The sequence below is a fragment of the Ahaetulla prasina genome, chromosome 4 (genome assembly GCF_028640845.1).
Source record: "Ahaetulla prasina isolate Xishuangbanna chromosome 4, ASM2864084v1, whole genome shotgun sequence".
Lineage (NCBI taxonomy): Eukaryota > Metazoa > Chordata > Lepidosauria > Squamata > Colubridae > Ahaetulla > Ahaetulla prasina.
In genome coordinates, this window is record NC_080542.1 from 126,521,203 (window position 1) to 126,535,967 (window position 14,765).

General features: G+C 34.9%; 1 protein-coding gene across 1 annotated transcript in view; it reads right to left on the reverse strand.

Moving 5' to 3' along the window:
- The window catches only part of LOC131197754 (homeobox protein Mohawk-like), a 192,885-nt gene that overhangs the window by 94,406 nt on the left and 83,714 nt on the right, over window positions 1-14,765 (reverse strand). Inside the window, exon 20 of the mRNA XM_058182203.1 lies at window positions 1,886-1,989. Coding sequence (XP_058038186.1) covers window positions 1,886-1,989 — 104 coding nt within the window. The remainder of the gene's footprint in view (window positions 1-1,885; window positions 1,990-14,765) is intronic.

Genomic DNA, 14,765 nt, shown 5'->3' on the forward strand with positions numbered 1-14,765 from the left:
TTCCTGGAGTGGATAGCACTTCCCTTGCAGAATGGTTGGGTAAAGTCATTTCCCCTATGAGCATTTTAACGAAAGTGCACTTTAGTGTTCTTGACATCTACAGGAGGGTAGTAGCTGATTTACACTCATTGAGAAGCTGACCATGAGCAAATTGGAAAAGGTATTAAGTGCATTTTGAAAGCTTGAGCTCCAAGTGTAAAATAAAATACTGCCAACCTGCCATTGACACACATGTTCCAAATTGTGTCTTGATCAGGTATTGTATTTTTTTTTAACAGAGTGTCATATATTTCAAGATAGGTTGCTTTGGACTTCAAGATTGCTATAGCAGAAGGAAAATTTTATAGGAGCCTATAAAACTTAAATATTTGGATAATTACTTCCTTTGATGTATACTTTATATGGATTATAATCTACACATCAGCTTTGACCATTGCAATTATTTGGGTTATATTTAGATTACAACACTCAAAATTCTCAGGCATTGTGCCCAGAATCTAGAAGCTACGGGTCTAAGACACCTGGAGGGCATGATCTTAGAAAAGGCTGATATATGGTTTGAGAATAGATTAATCAAACAGCCAGTCAAGACCAGTTTCTTATTTCATTTTTCAAAATTTACTCCTCTTTTTCCAAATACTTAAACTATCTCTGGGGACAAAAAGTATATGACCTGATACAAATCTTTATACAGCAGATATTAAAAAGTAGGCTTTCAATGGTTTGACAAGGTTGATAAAGAAAAGATATTTATTGCAATTGGAAAGGAAATTAATGTTTGCAAATAACAGTCCATTTGACATGTTTGATAAGGTTGAAGTCTTTAGGGAAGAATTGCTAATGTAGAGTGATATTTAAATTTCCCTACATACAATATAGAGAAAAGGCTAATCAACAGGAATTGTATCAGTAATAACTACTTCCATAGGGAAGTTAATTATGGATATGGCTACATCACAGACTGAATCTGGTAGAAAGCCCCTAAGGGATCTTGGAAATTTGATGGAATCTAGAAACATGGAGCAACGATCTGTACACATCTTCTGCAAATTATATTTTCTAACATTCTTTGGAAAAGCCAATAATTCTAAAAATGATTATCAGAATCTAGTATGGATTTGCAGTGTAGTAGTACCATGAGTTAAAAACAGGACATCACCAAAGATAGTGTAATGGAGAAAAAAATGCCTGTTTGTTTTAATTTGGTTTAATATGTCTAGTTGTGAGTTTTAAGACTTGAACTTGTATTTGGATCATTATGTATTTCTAATCAAATTAACTGACCTTATTGATACAGTTAGTATTAAAGTATAGGTATTTGAGGGACTGTTGGGAGCTGTAGGAAAGCCCATGTGTTTGAAGTCCTTGTATAGTTCCAGATGTGAAACTGGCCTATGTGAATGTAGTCCTCTTGAGATTTTTAAGTAGTTAACTAAGGAAAATCATAATAATGGAATTATTAGACAGACTTAGCTCAACACATTAGCAAAAAATTGTACAGCTGCATACAATGAAAGGAAATACATTTGTTATAGCATTCCAAACAAGAAGGAAGCATTATTAGATTTACAACACTTTTGGACATATAGTGATATATTTGGGTTATGCCAAATATATCCAGTGGAAGTGATAAAATAAAAATCATTTTTTAAATACAGTAATAAGGACAAATGCTAAAACACCAGGCACCTTTTGACTTTATATTTCACTTTTGCATCCATTTATTTTTGATTAGGTATGCCACACTAGTACAAATAACTGAAAATATAGATTTCTGAGACATTCTCAATCATCATTTGCCCATCAATCTGAGCTAGCATACAGTACATTAGATAGAAAAAGCTGACAGGGCCCTGATAAAAGCCACTTGGAGTTTCAGCCATACTTAGCTTTCTCTGTAGCCAGAGCCAGCCTTCGGATGTTTGCTATGCAACCAGCTGCTGCTTCCTGAAGAGTTTCATCCGTAGAGCCTGCCATACCCAGCAGAAGCTTGTTAAAAATAAAAGTGCAGGGGGGAAAAAATGAGAAAGGGTTCCAAACCAAAAACATTACACTAAAAATAAATTATTTTAAAATAACACGCCTGCAGAAATCCATCCAATAATGAATGAAAATAGCCATGTGTTCCACATTCTGGAATCAGCTGCTCAAAGCTGGATTCTCAATAGCCTCTTTAGAGAAAATACACTAGACAAAAGCACAGCCCGCTTTAAAATGAATGGAATAGATACATTTAAGATAAGCGTATTAGGAAAAAAGGTTCAGACCAATCCTGTTATGTACAAAGACGTAATAAAAATATTACATTGGTATTGTAGTGGCAAATGCTTAGGATTGCAATTAAACAACATCATTTTGAATCTTGGCCTTTCAACAAAGTTCCAAGTTTTCCCACTTCCAATGGAAACATTCTGAGAGTTTAGATGCTCCTGTATGTTAACAGCTCTATTTTAAAAACTGTTGCTCTTAGCAATAGAACTTCAATCCTGTTTTTCTTAAAACATTGGCCAATAGATTTATGTTGTGTATGGGGAGTAAATAGTCCCAAAGATTGAAATACACTCTGACCATTTAAAACCTAAATCTATTTTAGACAATGTACAGAGACTACTAACTGTTCAAACTCTGAATAATCTGTCAGAACTAGGAATCTTTAATAAGTCACCTTTTAAAAATGACAAAAAACCCCAAATAACCCAGTTATCTTATTTTTGTCTTTCTTTCTGAAAGAAGATGGTGGGGCTTATCAGTCCAGGTAGGTAAGAAAAAAAAAACCTAAACCAGCAAAAGATTGAAAATCAGAAGGAAATAAATTTATCTTATAGTGATCTGAACAGTTTCTTTCTTTTCTTAGATTTATTTTGTTTTATCACTTAGCATGTGTATGTGCATTTTTTCCTGAAATATTATGAATTAAGGCCTGCAGGAGTGTGAATATTTCTCCCATTTTCTTCAAATCTCATCTGAGTTCTAAATTTTTTAAAAAAAAACACCTCTGTGTTCAACTGGGAATTTAGCTTCCAGCTTTTTAGTGTATCTAGGAACAAACCCCTTATTCTGCCACTATCTTGACTTTTTTGAGTACCTAAGCCTGTAAATCCAGCCCCTCTGCTAGCTATACAATGGCAAGAAAACAGTAAGTTTCCACTCTTTTGCTCCTGAATAAATGTACACGAAGAGATTTTCTCTGTAAAAAGAGTAGCAGCCCAGCTACAAAACAAGCTCTCCACAGGAGTGGGTGAGAATACAAGAATAAGGATTATGGGGGACTCCGTTTAAATCAGCTATCCATTATAATCTTGGGCATGCACTGCAACTGTGTGCCATATTCATCACCCAATATAAACATTTCATGGAAAGCAGTGTGGTCAATTCAGATTTAAGAAAGTCTCCTAAATTTTTATTATGGCAACCGCAGGATTTTAAACCATGTAGCCTTAATTAAAAATTATTTTTCAATCTGTAGCTTTTAGCGTTCTGAATATAAGCAACATGTAACTCAACCACAAAAACATGTTACCATTCAATGCTTATGCATATTTTTTATACTGCTGCATTATGTAACTTTATGAGCAGCTACATATACAAACAGAAAGTAAACACAAATGTAAACACTAATCTTTACCATTCATTAGCCTTACAACTGTTGGGAGACAGGAAATCTAACTGCACACACCTGAGATTTTGTATTTTAGGAAGTATTTGTATAGAATGTAAGATCTTGTCAGTCACCTCTCATTCTCTGATCTCTAGGTGTCACTTGTAAAACATTCAAGGTTTTATTTACTTCACTTCCATTTGTTTTGTTTGTACATGTTTACCACAGAATCGCAACAGATAATCCTCAATTTACAATCACAACCAACCAAGCCCAAAATTTCAATTGCTAAGCATGGCAGTGAAGTGAGTTTTGCCTGATTTTACGATGGTTTTTTGCCACAGTTTTTAAGCGAATCACTGCCATTATTAAGTGAATCATGCTGTTGATTCACTTAATGGGGCAAGTCTGGCTTCCCCCATTGACTTGGCCTGTTGGGAGTCAGCTGGAAAGGTCGCAAACACATCACGTAGGTCCATGGACCATGCATGTCATGAGTACCTGCCAAGCACCCAAATTTTGATCACATGGTCATGGGATCCTAAAATGGTCGTAAGTATCAAAAACAGTCATAAGCCATTTTTTTCAGTGCCATTATAACTTTGAGCGGTCACGAAATGAAGATTGTAAGGACTATTTGTATTACATGTGTTACAAAATTCTGTAATGCAATTCACAGAATCACAGGATTTTGAGAGGCAAAGTTTTCAGAAAAAGTTATTGTTTGCCCTGAGTCCGTTGAATTAATTTGAATGAGAAAAAGCAGGTTTGCACTAATCCCAATACCATCAGCAGACTTCATTCAAGGGCAAATGCCAACATTACTGCAAGGAAGTAAAATACTATGGTAGCAATAGAATTACAAAACTCAGATGAGTCAAAGCATCAAACCATGATTAAAAATGTTATTTATATGAGACTAAAACAGGGCTGAAATGATCCCGATTCGGACTGGATCACAAATGTAGTAGCGATCATGGCCAGTGGTTTGGTGATCTGGTAGCGATCACGGAGCAACGCTCTGACCATTCGCCCGGGTGTCATTACTTCCTGGTTTTAACCAGGAAGTAATGTTTTTTTTACCTTCTGCACATGCGTAGGTTTTGTGCATGTGCAGAAGATCTACGTGCGTGTGCACTTCCAAACCGGTAAGGAAGGTAAGTAGATTTCACCCCTGGCCTAAAAAAACACCAAGCACTTAGTGACAATTGATGGGTATCAGGAATTGATCAGCCAACTCTGGCTCTAGCTAATGGATTAATTATTCCTTTCTAAATTGGTAAAGAAAGCTGATAAACTCTTAGATTTTCAGGTAATCCATTTACTTGTGTTTGAAAATTCTCCCAGTTGCTGAAATTGAAATACTTTGGGATGTAAAGAAAGGCACTTCGGTTTATGATCTATAGATATAAGGTCCTTTGTAGGGATAACCATTCATTCATTATTCTTCATCTCTCTTCTTGAACTGTTCACAAAATATGTCCATTGAAAAATGATTTGGTAAATGAGGGAGAATACAATATTATATACAATATATCCCTATACAGTCAATGCTCATCTCCTCTAAAGAAAGGAGTTAGTTTTTTTCTCCTTTACATATGCATGATCAAGCTGTTAATACATAAAGTAATTGTAATAAGAACAAAATGGTTATATAGAAGTACACATAGCCTGTGGAACCTGGTTCAGTTATTTGAAGCTAATCTTTGAAAAGGTTTGAGATGGGGGTTTGAGTACAGCCCTTTACTGTACTCACAGAAAAATAAACTTCTTGGAGGAAAAATTGAATCTCAGAGTTTGAATCTTGAGGCAATACTACCAAACCTCACCTTTTGGTATTGAGTATTGAGTATTGCCTCAAGGACTGGGAATGATACAACTTGCAAGAAGACTACAAGACCTGTGCTTGACTGGGGAAAATTGCATGTTTTCAATTACAGAAAACTTTATCATCATTAAACTTGGGGAGGTTGTCTCATGGAAATGGCATGCAAATTGAGAGTTAACTAAGCATTCCATGGCTCACCTAACTTCTTCATGCAGAAACCTCAACATGTGAAGAGTTGGATGAACTGCTTTTTAAGTACAATGTTGCTATTGCTATGGAAATATTTAACTGGCCTACTGATTTGTCTTGTGATTATTTAACATTGATACGCTTTCAACTGGACAGTAATTACATTAAAGTAATCTGTTTGATACATGGTGGTATTTGTACTTGAACAACCTTCAAACTCAATATGTTTGTGAAAAATGCAATACACAAATAAATTGATTTTGACACTAATTATATGAACCCAACTAACAGGCTCCTAATCAAGGCACAGCTGTTAATAATTTGTTGTTATTATGGAATGAACATGACTCCAGAGTTGCAAATCAGTTTTACCAAATACAGAGCCTATTGAATTTTATCAATGACATGAATATGGTGCTTTAAGAGCCTGGCATTGCTATGCTTCTTTGATGGATAATGTAAGGCACAACTTGTGTTTTCTGAAGTGCTTTACTTCATTCAATTCCTGAAAATCACCTCCTGTTTTTATTTTCTGTCATAATCTGCAGTTCTGATGAGCTTTTAACTGCTGCATATTGCTTCATTAAACAATTTCCCTATCAATCCAACAGATGAGTTAAAGGCAGAAATATAATCATATGTCTGATTTAAAACCAAAGTTATGTATATACATAGAGTAATTAAAATGATTTCCAAAAAGTTTGACATGAAAAAAGGAAAATACTATTTAAGATTATAGACTGTATATTCACAGATCACCTTTTGTTTTCATAATATCTTAATAAATCTCAAACATAATTTTTGGAATAATATCTTTTCAGTGTTTGGGGGCTTGATAATAAATCCATTCTGCGATATATATTGTGATGTAGTTCAGTATCAAAATATTCTTATCATATTCTTGTGATCAAAAGCATTATTATTTCTCTTCCTCTAAAAACATCTTATTTAGTAGTATTAAAGGAAATGGTGTTTTTTTTAATCAGACAAGTCTCTATGGAGATTTTCAATCATCCAGGCCATGGTTGGTCTTTCTTGTTTTTTTTTCCTTGAAAACATTTCACTCCTCCTCCAAGAAACTGAAGAAGTGAAGAAGAAGAAGAAGTGAAAAAGAAGTGAAAAAGAAGAAGAAGAGAACTGAAGCTTCTTGGAAGAGAAGTGAAATATTTTCAAAGAAAAACCAAGAAAACTCACTTGTCTTTTGAAAAGCGTTTTTGGGACTACCAGAAGTCTCTTTTTAAATAATTCCATTTATTTTATTTATGTTCCAGATTACCAGGTTTTTTTAAAAAAAAATACACCTAATGTATTTTAGAATTTTGAAAAAGTGATTTAACGAGCATGTGATGTGGTGCATTCAGCAGGGATTATTCTTTAACAGAGTATCAACCAGAGTTAATTGATAAAGTCATCTAATAAATTTGTATGAAAAATGCCAACCTTTAGTTAGTGTGAAGCTTTATCAAGATAACATGCCTCATTTATATCTTGTACATCTATACACATTATATAGATTATACATTAATGAATTCATTTTAAACAGAGAGCTGGAAATGTATTTGGTTACTCTTACTATAACTTTATAAGCAAAATGTTAGAGCTAATCTATAAATCCTAATGAATGTTGAAGAAAAATTTAGAAACAAAATTTCCACTTATGGCTAAATAAACACTGAGTGGAAATGGGAGAATAAATGCAATTTACAAAATGTAGAAGAACAAAGTTGGAAGGGACTTTGAAGACCTTCTAGTATAACCCCCTTCTCAAGCAGGTGACCCTATACCATTCTGGACAAATGGCTGTCCAATCTCTTCTAATTTGAATTAATCTCTTTTGTTAAATTTGCTAAAACAATGAACAAATGCAATGGTGGTGGGAGTGGGAGAGGTTGAGATGAACTTTGCTTTAAAGGAGCCCTTATTTCAAAGGAATTATGTCTGCCTATTATGGAATGAGTTTGGATCCAAGATATTAGGAGGTTGAGAATTTTACAAACTGGAAATGCAGATTAAATCACTTTCTTGTTACTTTTCATATTATGTGCATATCTAAAATGCATTTATTTAAAAAAACAATTGTTTTAATACAATTTAAAAATTGTTTGTTTTGATTTGACAGGCAAAGGTTGGACCTAGAGAGGAACCACTGATAACCTGGAGAATATAGATTTTACATGCAAAATATTCCTAGTTTAGTCCCTTGGAATCTCTTTTCTGAAAATATCATTCACAGTTAACTTAGCTACCTAAATAAACACCATGTCCTCATTAAGGAATTTATACATTTATAAATATAAAGCTTCATAAATATATAATAAGATTACATATATTGCCTAAAATAGATACAATTGAGGCTTATTATTCTTAAGTGATTAGGAATTACTATATTAATCTTTCTTTTTCAATTCAATGATTGTTTCTTTCTCAAAGATGTTGAATTCCTTGACTTTCCAATTAGGAAAGAAATGAATTTTTTAGCTATATTCCAAAAAGTTACATACATAAAAAACCTGCCTTGAATAAAAACATATGGTCAAAATCCATCCAAAGAAGTATCAATCTAGATAGAGTCTGTGCTTGTTTTCAGCAACCAAAGCTTGGAACTATTTGAGACATCCAAGTGTATGTGTTATTTTACATATATAATTTTCTCCTTAAAAGCTTCTGTTTCAATTAAATGATAAATAATACATGTGTCATAATCCAAAACTAAATAGGATTAGAACTGAGTTATCATTTCATTGCTAGTTAACTCCATTCTTTTTCTTCTTCTCAACTAATAAAAGGATAACATAATATTTGGAATATATATTGTATGTTGTTGAAAGAACTTGGCCTTGAAATATCATGGTCAAAAGTGAACAGATTCCAGTTGAAAATGGACATGGGGAAAACCCCATGTGGGCTGGAACCTAACTTTTGGCATATAATCTAAGGAACCATTAAACCAAAATGTTGTTAATTCTTCACTCTATAACAAGCAGAAGATGGCTGGTTGCCTTCTGTTTTTTTCTTTCTTAAGAGCTAAGAAATGTTCACTAATATTGCTAATGGTGGTAAAAGTAAATTAAGGTTCATTTCTAAAATTTGAGATTCAGGAATTTTAAAGGCTAAGAAAAAATATTTGTGTTCAAGCTGGACAATTACTTTTCACTTATTATTTTTATTACCTGGTGCTCTATAGCAATGGATAATAAAATATACAACTGGGTAAAATATTAAAATAACAAATTTTAAAAGAAAACTATCAGTAAAAACCTGCATTAAAATATGCAGTGTACAATATATGGTGATTCAATCAATAGCTCAGTTAACAATAGGATGTTATAGTCTTGATTGTAGCAGTGATGGGTGCATTATTAGAAGACTGAATAGGCAGACTGAGTATAGATCATATTGAAGAAATTCTATCTCCATGGTAAATAAAATTCAACATTGATTTGATGGTACATAATCAACAACCATGTATCTGACCCCGCAATACATATAAACAAAATTATGACATCAAAAAATCCTAATACTAAAAAAAGGAAAAGGGAAAAAATCATTTAAATTTATGCAAAATTGACAAGTTGAAAAAAAAATCAAATTCAGGTATTGCGAAGATTTCCAACTTTAAGGGATCACAAATATTATGAGAAAATTCTGCCATCTGTAGACTAATTCTGTAAGGAAGCATTGCAAAATCCATCTTGTGGCCTTATTCACCCTAAATTGCCCTACCAGCTGCTGCATTTCAACACTCATACAAGACTGAAGATTTTTAAAGATGTTGCATGACCAAAAGACTGCAAATAAATGTATATCCATCATTTGTCGGAGTTGCCAAACAACAAGCCGGTAAAGAAGCAACAAGGAATGAAATGCATTCCTTCCTTTCTTCTGCATCTACAAAGGCATGAAGAATTTTTCTAAAAAATAAAATCTTTTCCTTTGCCAGTTTCCTTCGTATAACAGTAAATGTCTAACAGCTGCTTTTGGTACATAAAAACAAACAAACATTTGAAATTTGTAAAAATATCCTATAATACAATATACTATCAAATAAATGGTAAAATCTAGTGTCTGTAGAAATCTTACCAAGAACACAGCAAGCCATTTTGAAAGGAGATATTGACAAGTGTGTTCTGATGGTTAATTACTACAGCCAGCGGCCAAAGTTTTAATTCAATACATACAATATTCAGTTAATTGGTAAAATTAAACTTGCTGTTTTCAGGCAGAAATGTATCATATTTTTAATGATTGCCAAAAAGGCTAGTCAAGAAGTCTGAAATACATTATTATTGTTTTTTCTTATGTTCAGCTTCTGTGAATGCTCTTTTTTTCCCTCAAGGAAACTATTTTTGCTCAGCTCATTGCCAAAAATAATTACCTGGCACCTTGCCTCAGTGTGCTTAGTCTGCTATCTGGCAGTGAAAAGAAATTCATTTTATTAGCTGTACAATTATATTTTAAGGTAGCACTGTTTACAAATAGTATTCCTCAGGGAGTTTTGCTTTTCACCTACCTCAGGTTAATTGAGACAGGCATACCAATTGCATAGTGGGTTTTCTTATAGCTAACATTCCTCTTTGCTCCTAAAAAGCTACATATGTGGACCAGGGGATTTTCTGTGGCTGTATGGAAAATCAGTGACTCTTCTATGGATGTGTAGAAATGTTTTCCAGTTGTGCACTGGGATCTCTGGATCCCAGCCTGACTTTTCTACAAAGTCTCCTGAACTGGAATTTGTTTTTAGACAATTGCAAGAAGCTGCTCAATGTATTTTTTGTGGTTTGGATAAAAGTGCCAAGTCAGAAAAAAGGACATTCCCTGCATTCTCTAAAGCAAGATAAATACAGAAGAGAAACCTAGATGAAAGATGGAACTGTTATCTATGGCTCATGCCAGATTCTTTGGTTTTTTTGGCAAATTATGTTAAAGTTGGAAGAGTCAAAGAGCTACAACCTTTTCGGAGCTACAAAAAATTCGGAGTAAATGTTGGGGTTTAGCATACCTTGCTTATACATTTTGAACTTTCAAAACTATCTATTTAAAAATGCTTTAATGATTCCTTCTGCATAAATTGGCTACAGCTCCACTTATTTGAAATGGCTCATTTATCACTAAAAGAGCTGCAGGGCACAGCTTCTGTTGAACTGCTCCAACGAACCTACAGCTTAGTGAGACGGGCTTCTTTTTAGAAGACTAAAAGATATTCAGAACATGCCAAGTAGAGGATGCCAACACACAGGTTCCCCACCCCCCACTCCCAATGTTCCTAAATTAAAAAGTTACCAAAGGGGAGACTAACAACTATAATAAAATCATCAAAATTATTGTCCTTGCTAAGGATTAGACTGGAAATAACGTGTCTCACATATGCTCTTATTGCTATTTACTTGAAACTTGCCCTCTAAGCCCTGCTCCAAAAAGAAAGTTATTTAAAGATGATATTTAATGCAAATGTTCTCTCCATAGAATTACATCTGAAACAGCCTATTTGCCTGTGTAAATCAGCTTTGAGACATATTTTATTAATTTATTCATTAGAATAGTTTTTATATGGCCATCAATATTTGTTAGACAGCTAACAAACAGGTACTGTATACAAATAATAAAATTATTTAAAAAAATCTCTTAACAGACCATCAATGGCAAAAATGCTGGTCTGACTTCACCATCCTGGCCCAACACTGGTGGGAAAAGCCAAGTCTTAAAAGCTTTCTAGAAGAAAAGAATAACAACATGATTGCAAGCCATGCACACACTCACATCCACACACTCCACACACACACATTTATCTCAAGGGAGATGGTAGAAGTAAGCTTGAAGTAAGCTTGAAGAAGTAATGCTCACTTCTTCACTCTTATCAACATTTAATAGGGAGCACCTGGAGTAAATCCACTATCTAATATAGAAGAATCTCTTGTAAACCAATCCATAGGTATGTTATCATTAAAAAAAAAATCAGTGATGTATACTAAATGTATTTGTCAGCTTATCAGTGGAAATATTTGTGACAGCCACAGGCAAAACCTGACTGAAACACACAATTTAGTCACAGCAACACAAGTTTCATGAAATATTTGGTATGTCTGATATATATATGAATTTTTATTATAATAGCAAAATCTAATACAAACTAAACTAAACTAAAAGAGAAAAGAAAAGAAGAAAAATGTTGCAATAATAATAATAATAATAATAATAATAATAATAATAATAATAATAATAATAATAATAATAATAATAATAACAACAACAATAATAATAATAATAATAATAATAATAATAATAATAATAATAATAATAATAATAATAATATTTTAATAATATTTTAATTTTTATACCGCCTTATTCCCGAAGGACTCAGGGCGGTGAACAGGCAAAATAAAAACAACAATCAAATAATACAGTAGAATAAAATATTAATTAAAAAACTTATTTAAATTAGCCCAATCTAAAAGTACTTTTAAAATCCCAAAACCCAATTTAAAAATTTAAAACCCTAAAAACAACTAAAATTCTATGCCAGTCCCGCATGGATAAATAAATAGGTCTTAAGCTCGCGGTGAAAGGTCCGAAGGTCCGGAAGTTGGGGAAGTCCAGGGGGAAGCTCGTTCCATAGGGTAGGGGCCCCCACAGAGAAGGCCCTTCCCCTGGGGGCCGCCAGCCGACATTGCTTGGCTGACGGCACCCTAAGGAGTCCCTCTCTGTGAGAGCGCACGGGTCGGTGGGAGGCAAACGGTGGCAGTAGGTGGTCCCGTAAGTAACTCGGTCCTAAGCCATGGAGCGCTTTAAAGGTGGTAACCAACACCTTGAAGTGCACCCGAAAGACCACAGGTAGCCAGTGCAGACTGCGCAGGATTGGTGTTATATGGGAGGTCCGACCAGCTCCCTCTATCACCCGCGTGGCCGCATTCTGGACCAGTTGGAGCTTTCGGGTGCTCTTCAAGGGGAGCCCCATGTAGAGAGCATTGCAGTAATCCAAGCGAGAGGTAACAAGAGCATGAGTGACCGTGCATAGGGCATCCTGGTCAAGGAAGGGGCGCAACTGGCGAATCAGGCGGACCTGATAAAAAGCTCTCCTGGAGATGGTCGTCAAGTGATCTTCAAAAGACAACCGCCCATCCAGGAGAACGCCCAAGTTGCGCACCCTCTCCATCGGGGCCAATGACTCACCCCCAACAGTCAGCCGCAGCTGCAGCTGACTGTACTGGAGTGCCGGCATCCACAGCCACTCCGTCTTGGAGGGATTGAGCTTTAGCCTGTTTCTCCCCATCCAGACCCGTACGGCTTCCAGACATCGGGACAGTTCTTCGACAGCTTCGTTGGGGTGGCCTGGGGTGGAAAAGTACAGCTGCGTATCATCAGCATACAGTTGGTACCTCACCCCAAAACCACTGATGATCTCACCCAGCGGCTTCATATAGATGTTGAACAGGAGAGGTGAGAGAATCAACCCCTGCGGCACCCCACACGTGAGGCGCCTCGCGGTCGATCTCTGCCCCCCTGCCAACACCGTCTGCGACCGGTCAGAGAGATAGGCGGAGAACCACCGATAAACGGTGCCTCCCACTCCCAAACTCCCCAGCCGGTGCAGCAGGATACCATGGTCGATGGTATCGAAAGCCGCTGAGAGGTCTAATAGGACCAGGGCAGAGGAATAACCCCTGTCCCTGTCCCTCCAGAGATCATCAACCAACGCGACCAAAGCCGTCTCCGTACTGTATCCGGGCCAAAAGCCGGACTGGAACGGGTCTAGATAGATAGTTTCATCCAGGTATTGGGGTAATTGACATGCCACCACACTCTCTACAACCTTCGCCACAAAGCAAGGAAAAATAAAAGATAAAGAGAGAATAAAAAAGTAAAAATATAGAGAATAGAAATATACAAAGAAGTGATTTCCAACCTTCATTCCAAAGAGTATAAACGTTGGTTAGTCACTAACGTTTATATCGTTTGGAATGAAAGTTGGAAGTCACTTCTTTGGATATTTCTCCCCCACATTGCAAATAATTGTCTCTTCACAATAATAAGACTGAAAACTATTCATTGAGTTCATCTTCAATTTTGAACAAAAGAAAAAGTAATTATAAACTTAAGAATTTAAAGAATCTGAAATAAATAGCAAAAGGGTAAATAAAAATTTGATCTTAGAAAGTCATAAAACTAAGGATTTTATATGAACTAAAGGTTCAGTTAAATTTGGAATATTGAAACTTTTACAATAAGATTTTGGAATTAATTATAAAGAATAAACAGCTTATAATAGGAAATCTGTTCAGATTATTGGAAGATACAACAGAGATAAACAATTTCATGGTTTGAAAACTGGACATTATTGAGGATTAAAGATTTGAAGTAAAGAAAAAAGATACAAGCCTATAAAAGCCAAGTTTACAATGGATTTTTACAATGAAACATTTTTACAGTGAAAATGCTGAAAGAGATTTTGGAACAATGCAATCAGAAACTAGTAGCCACAATAGTAACAATGTCAATTATGTTACCTGTTTCTACAGAAAGATTATACTGTAGATGTTATTGAAGAAATGAGAAAGGTAGAACAAATTTTATCCGACATGATAAAAGCAGGTCAAAAGCAGATTTACAACTGACAGCCCAAAAAATGATTTGGAAAAGTATGTTTCAGTGGATCTCCTTATACCAGTCTTTGACTATAATAAACATTTGACTGATTGACTGACATTGGATCTACAAAAGAAATTGGTTGAAGTTTTAAAAGTGGAATACAAATGATAATCCAAAGGAATATTCTAGACAATTTTTCCTATTATATTTACAAAAGAATCTTGTTAAAGCCTTTAATCTTGTTAAAGAACTCTGTGCAATAGGACAAAGAAGAAATGAAAAAAAATCAAATTCTATCACAATATTTGAATGAACTAAAGATTAAGTATGTTGGAAATACAGCTGGTCGCCAACCCACAACCATTCATATAATGACCATTCAAAGTTACAAGAGCTGAAAAAAGTGACTTACTACCAGTTCTTGTACTTATAATCTTCACAGCACTCCTGTAGTCACGTGGTCAAAATTCATGTACTTGGCAACTGGTATGTATTTACGATGGTCGCAATGTGCTGGGATCATGTGATTAATATTTATTCCCTTCCCAGGGAGTTCTGGATCAGCAA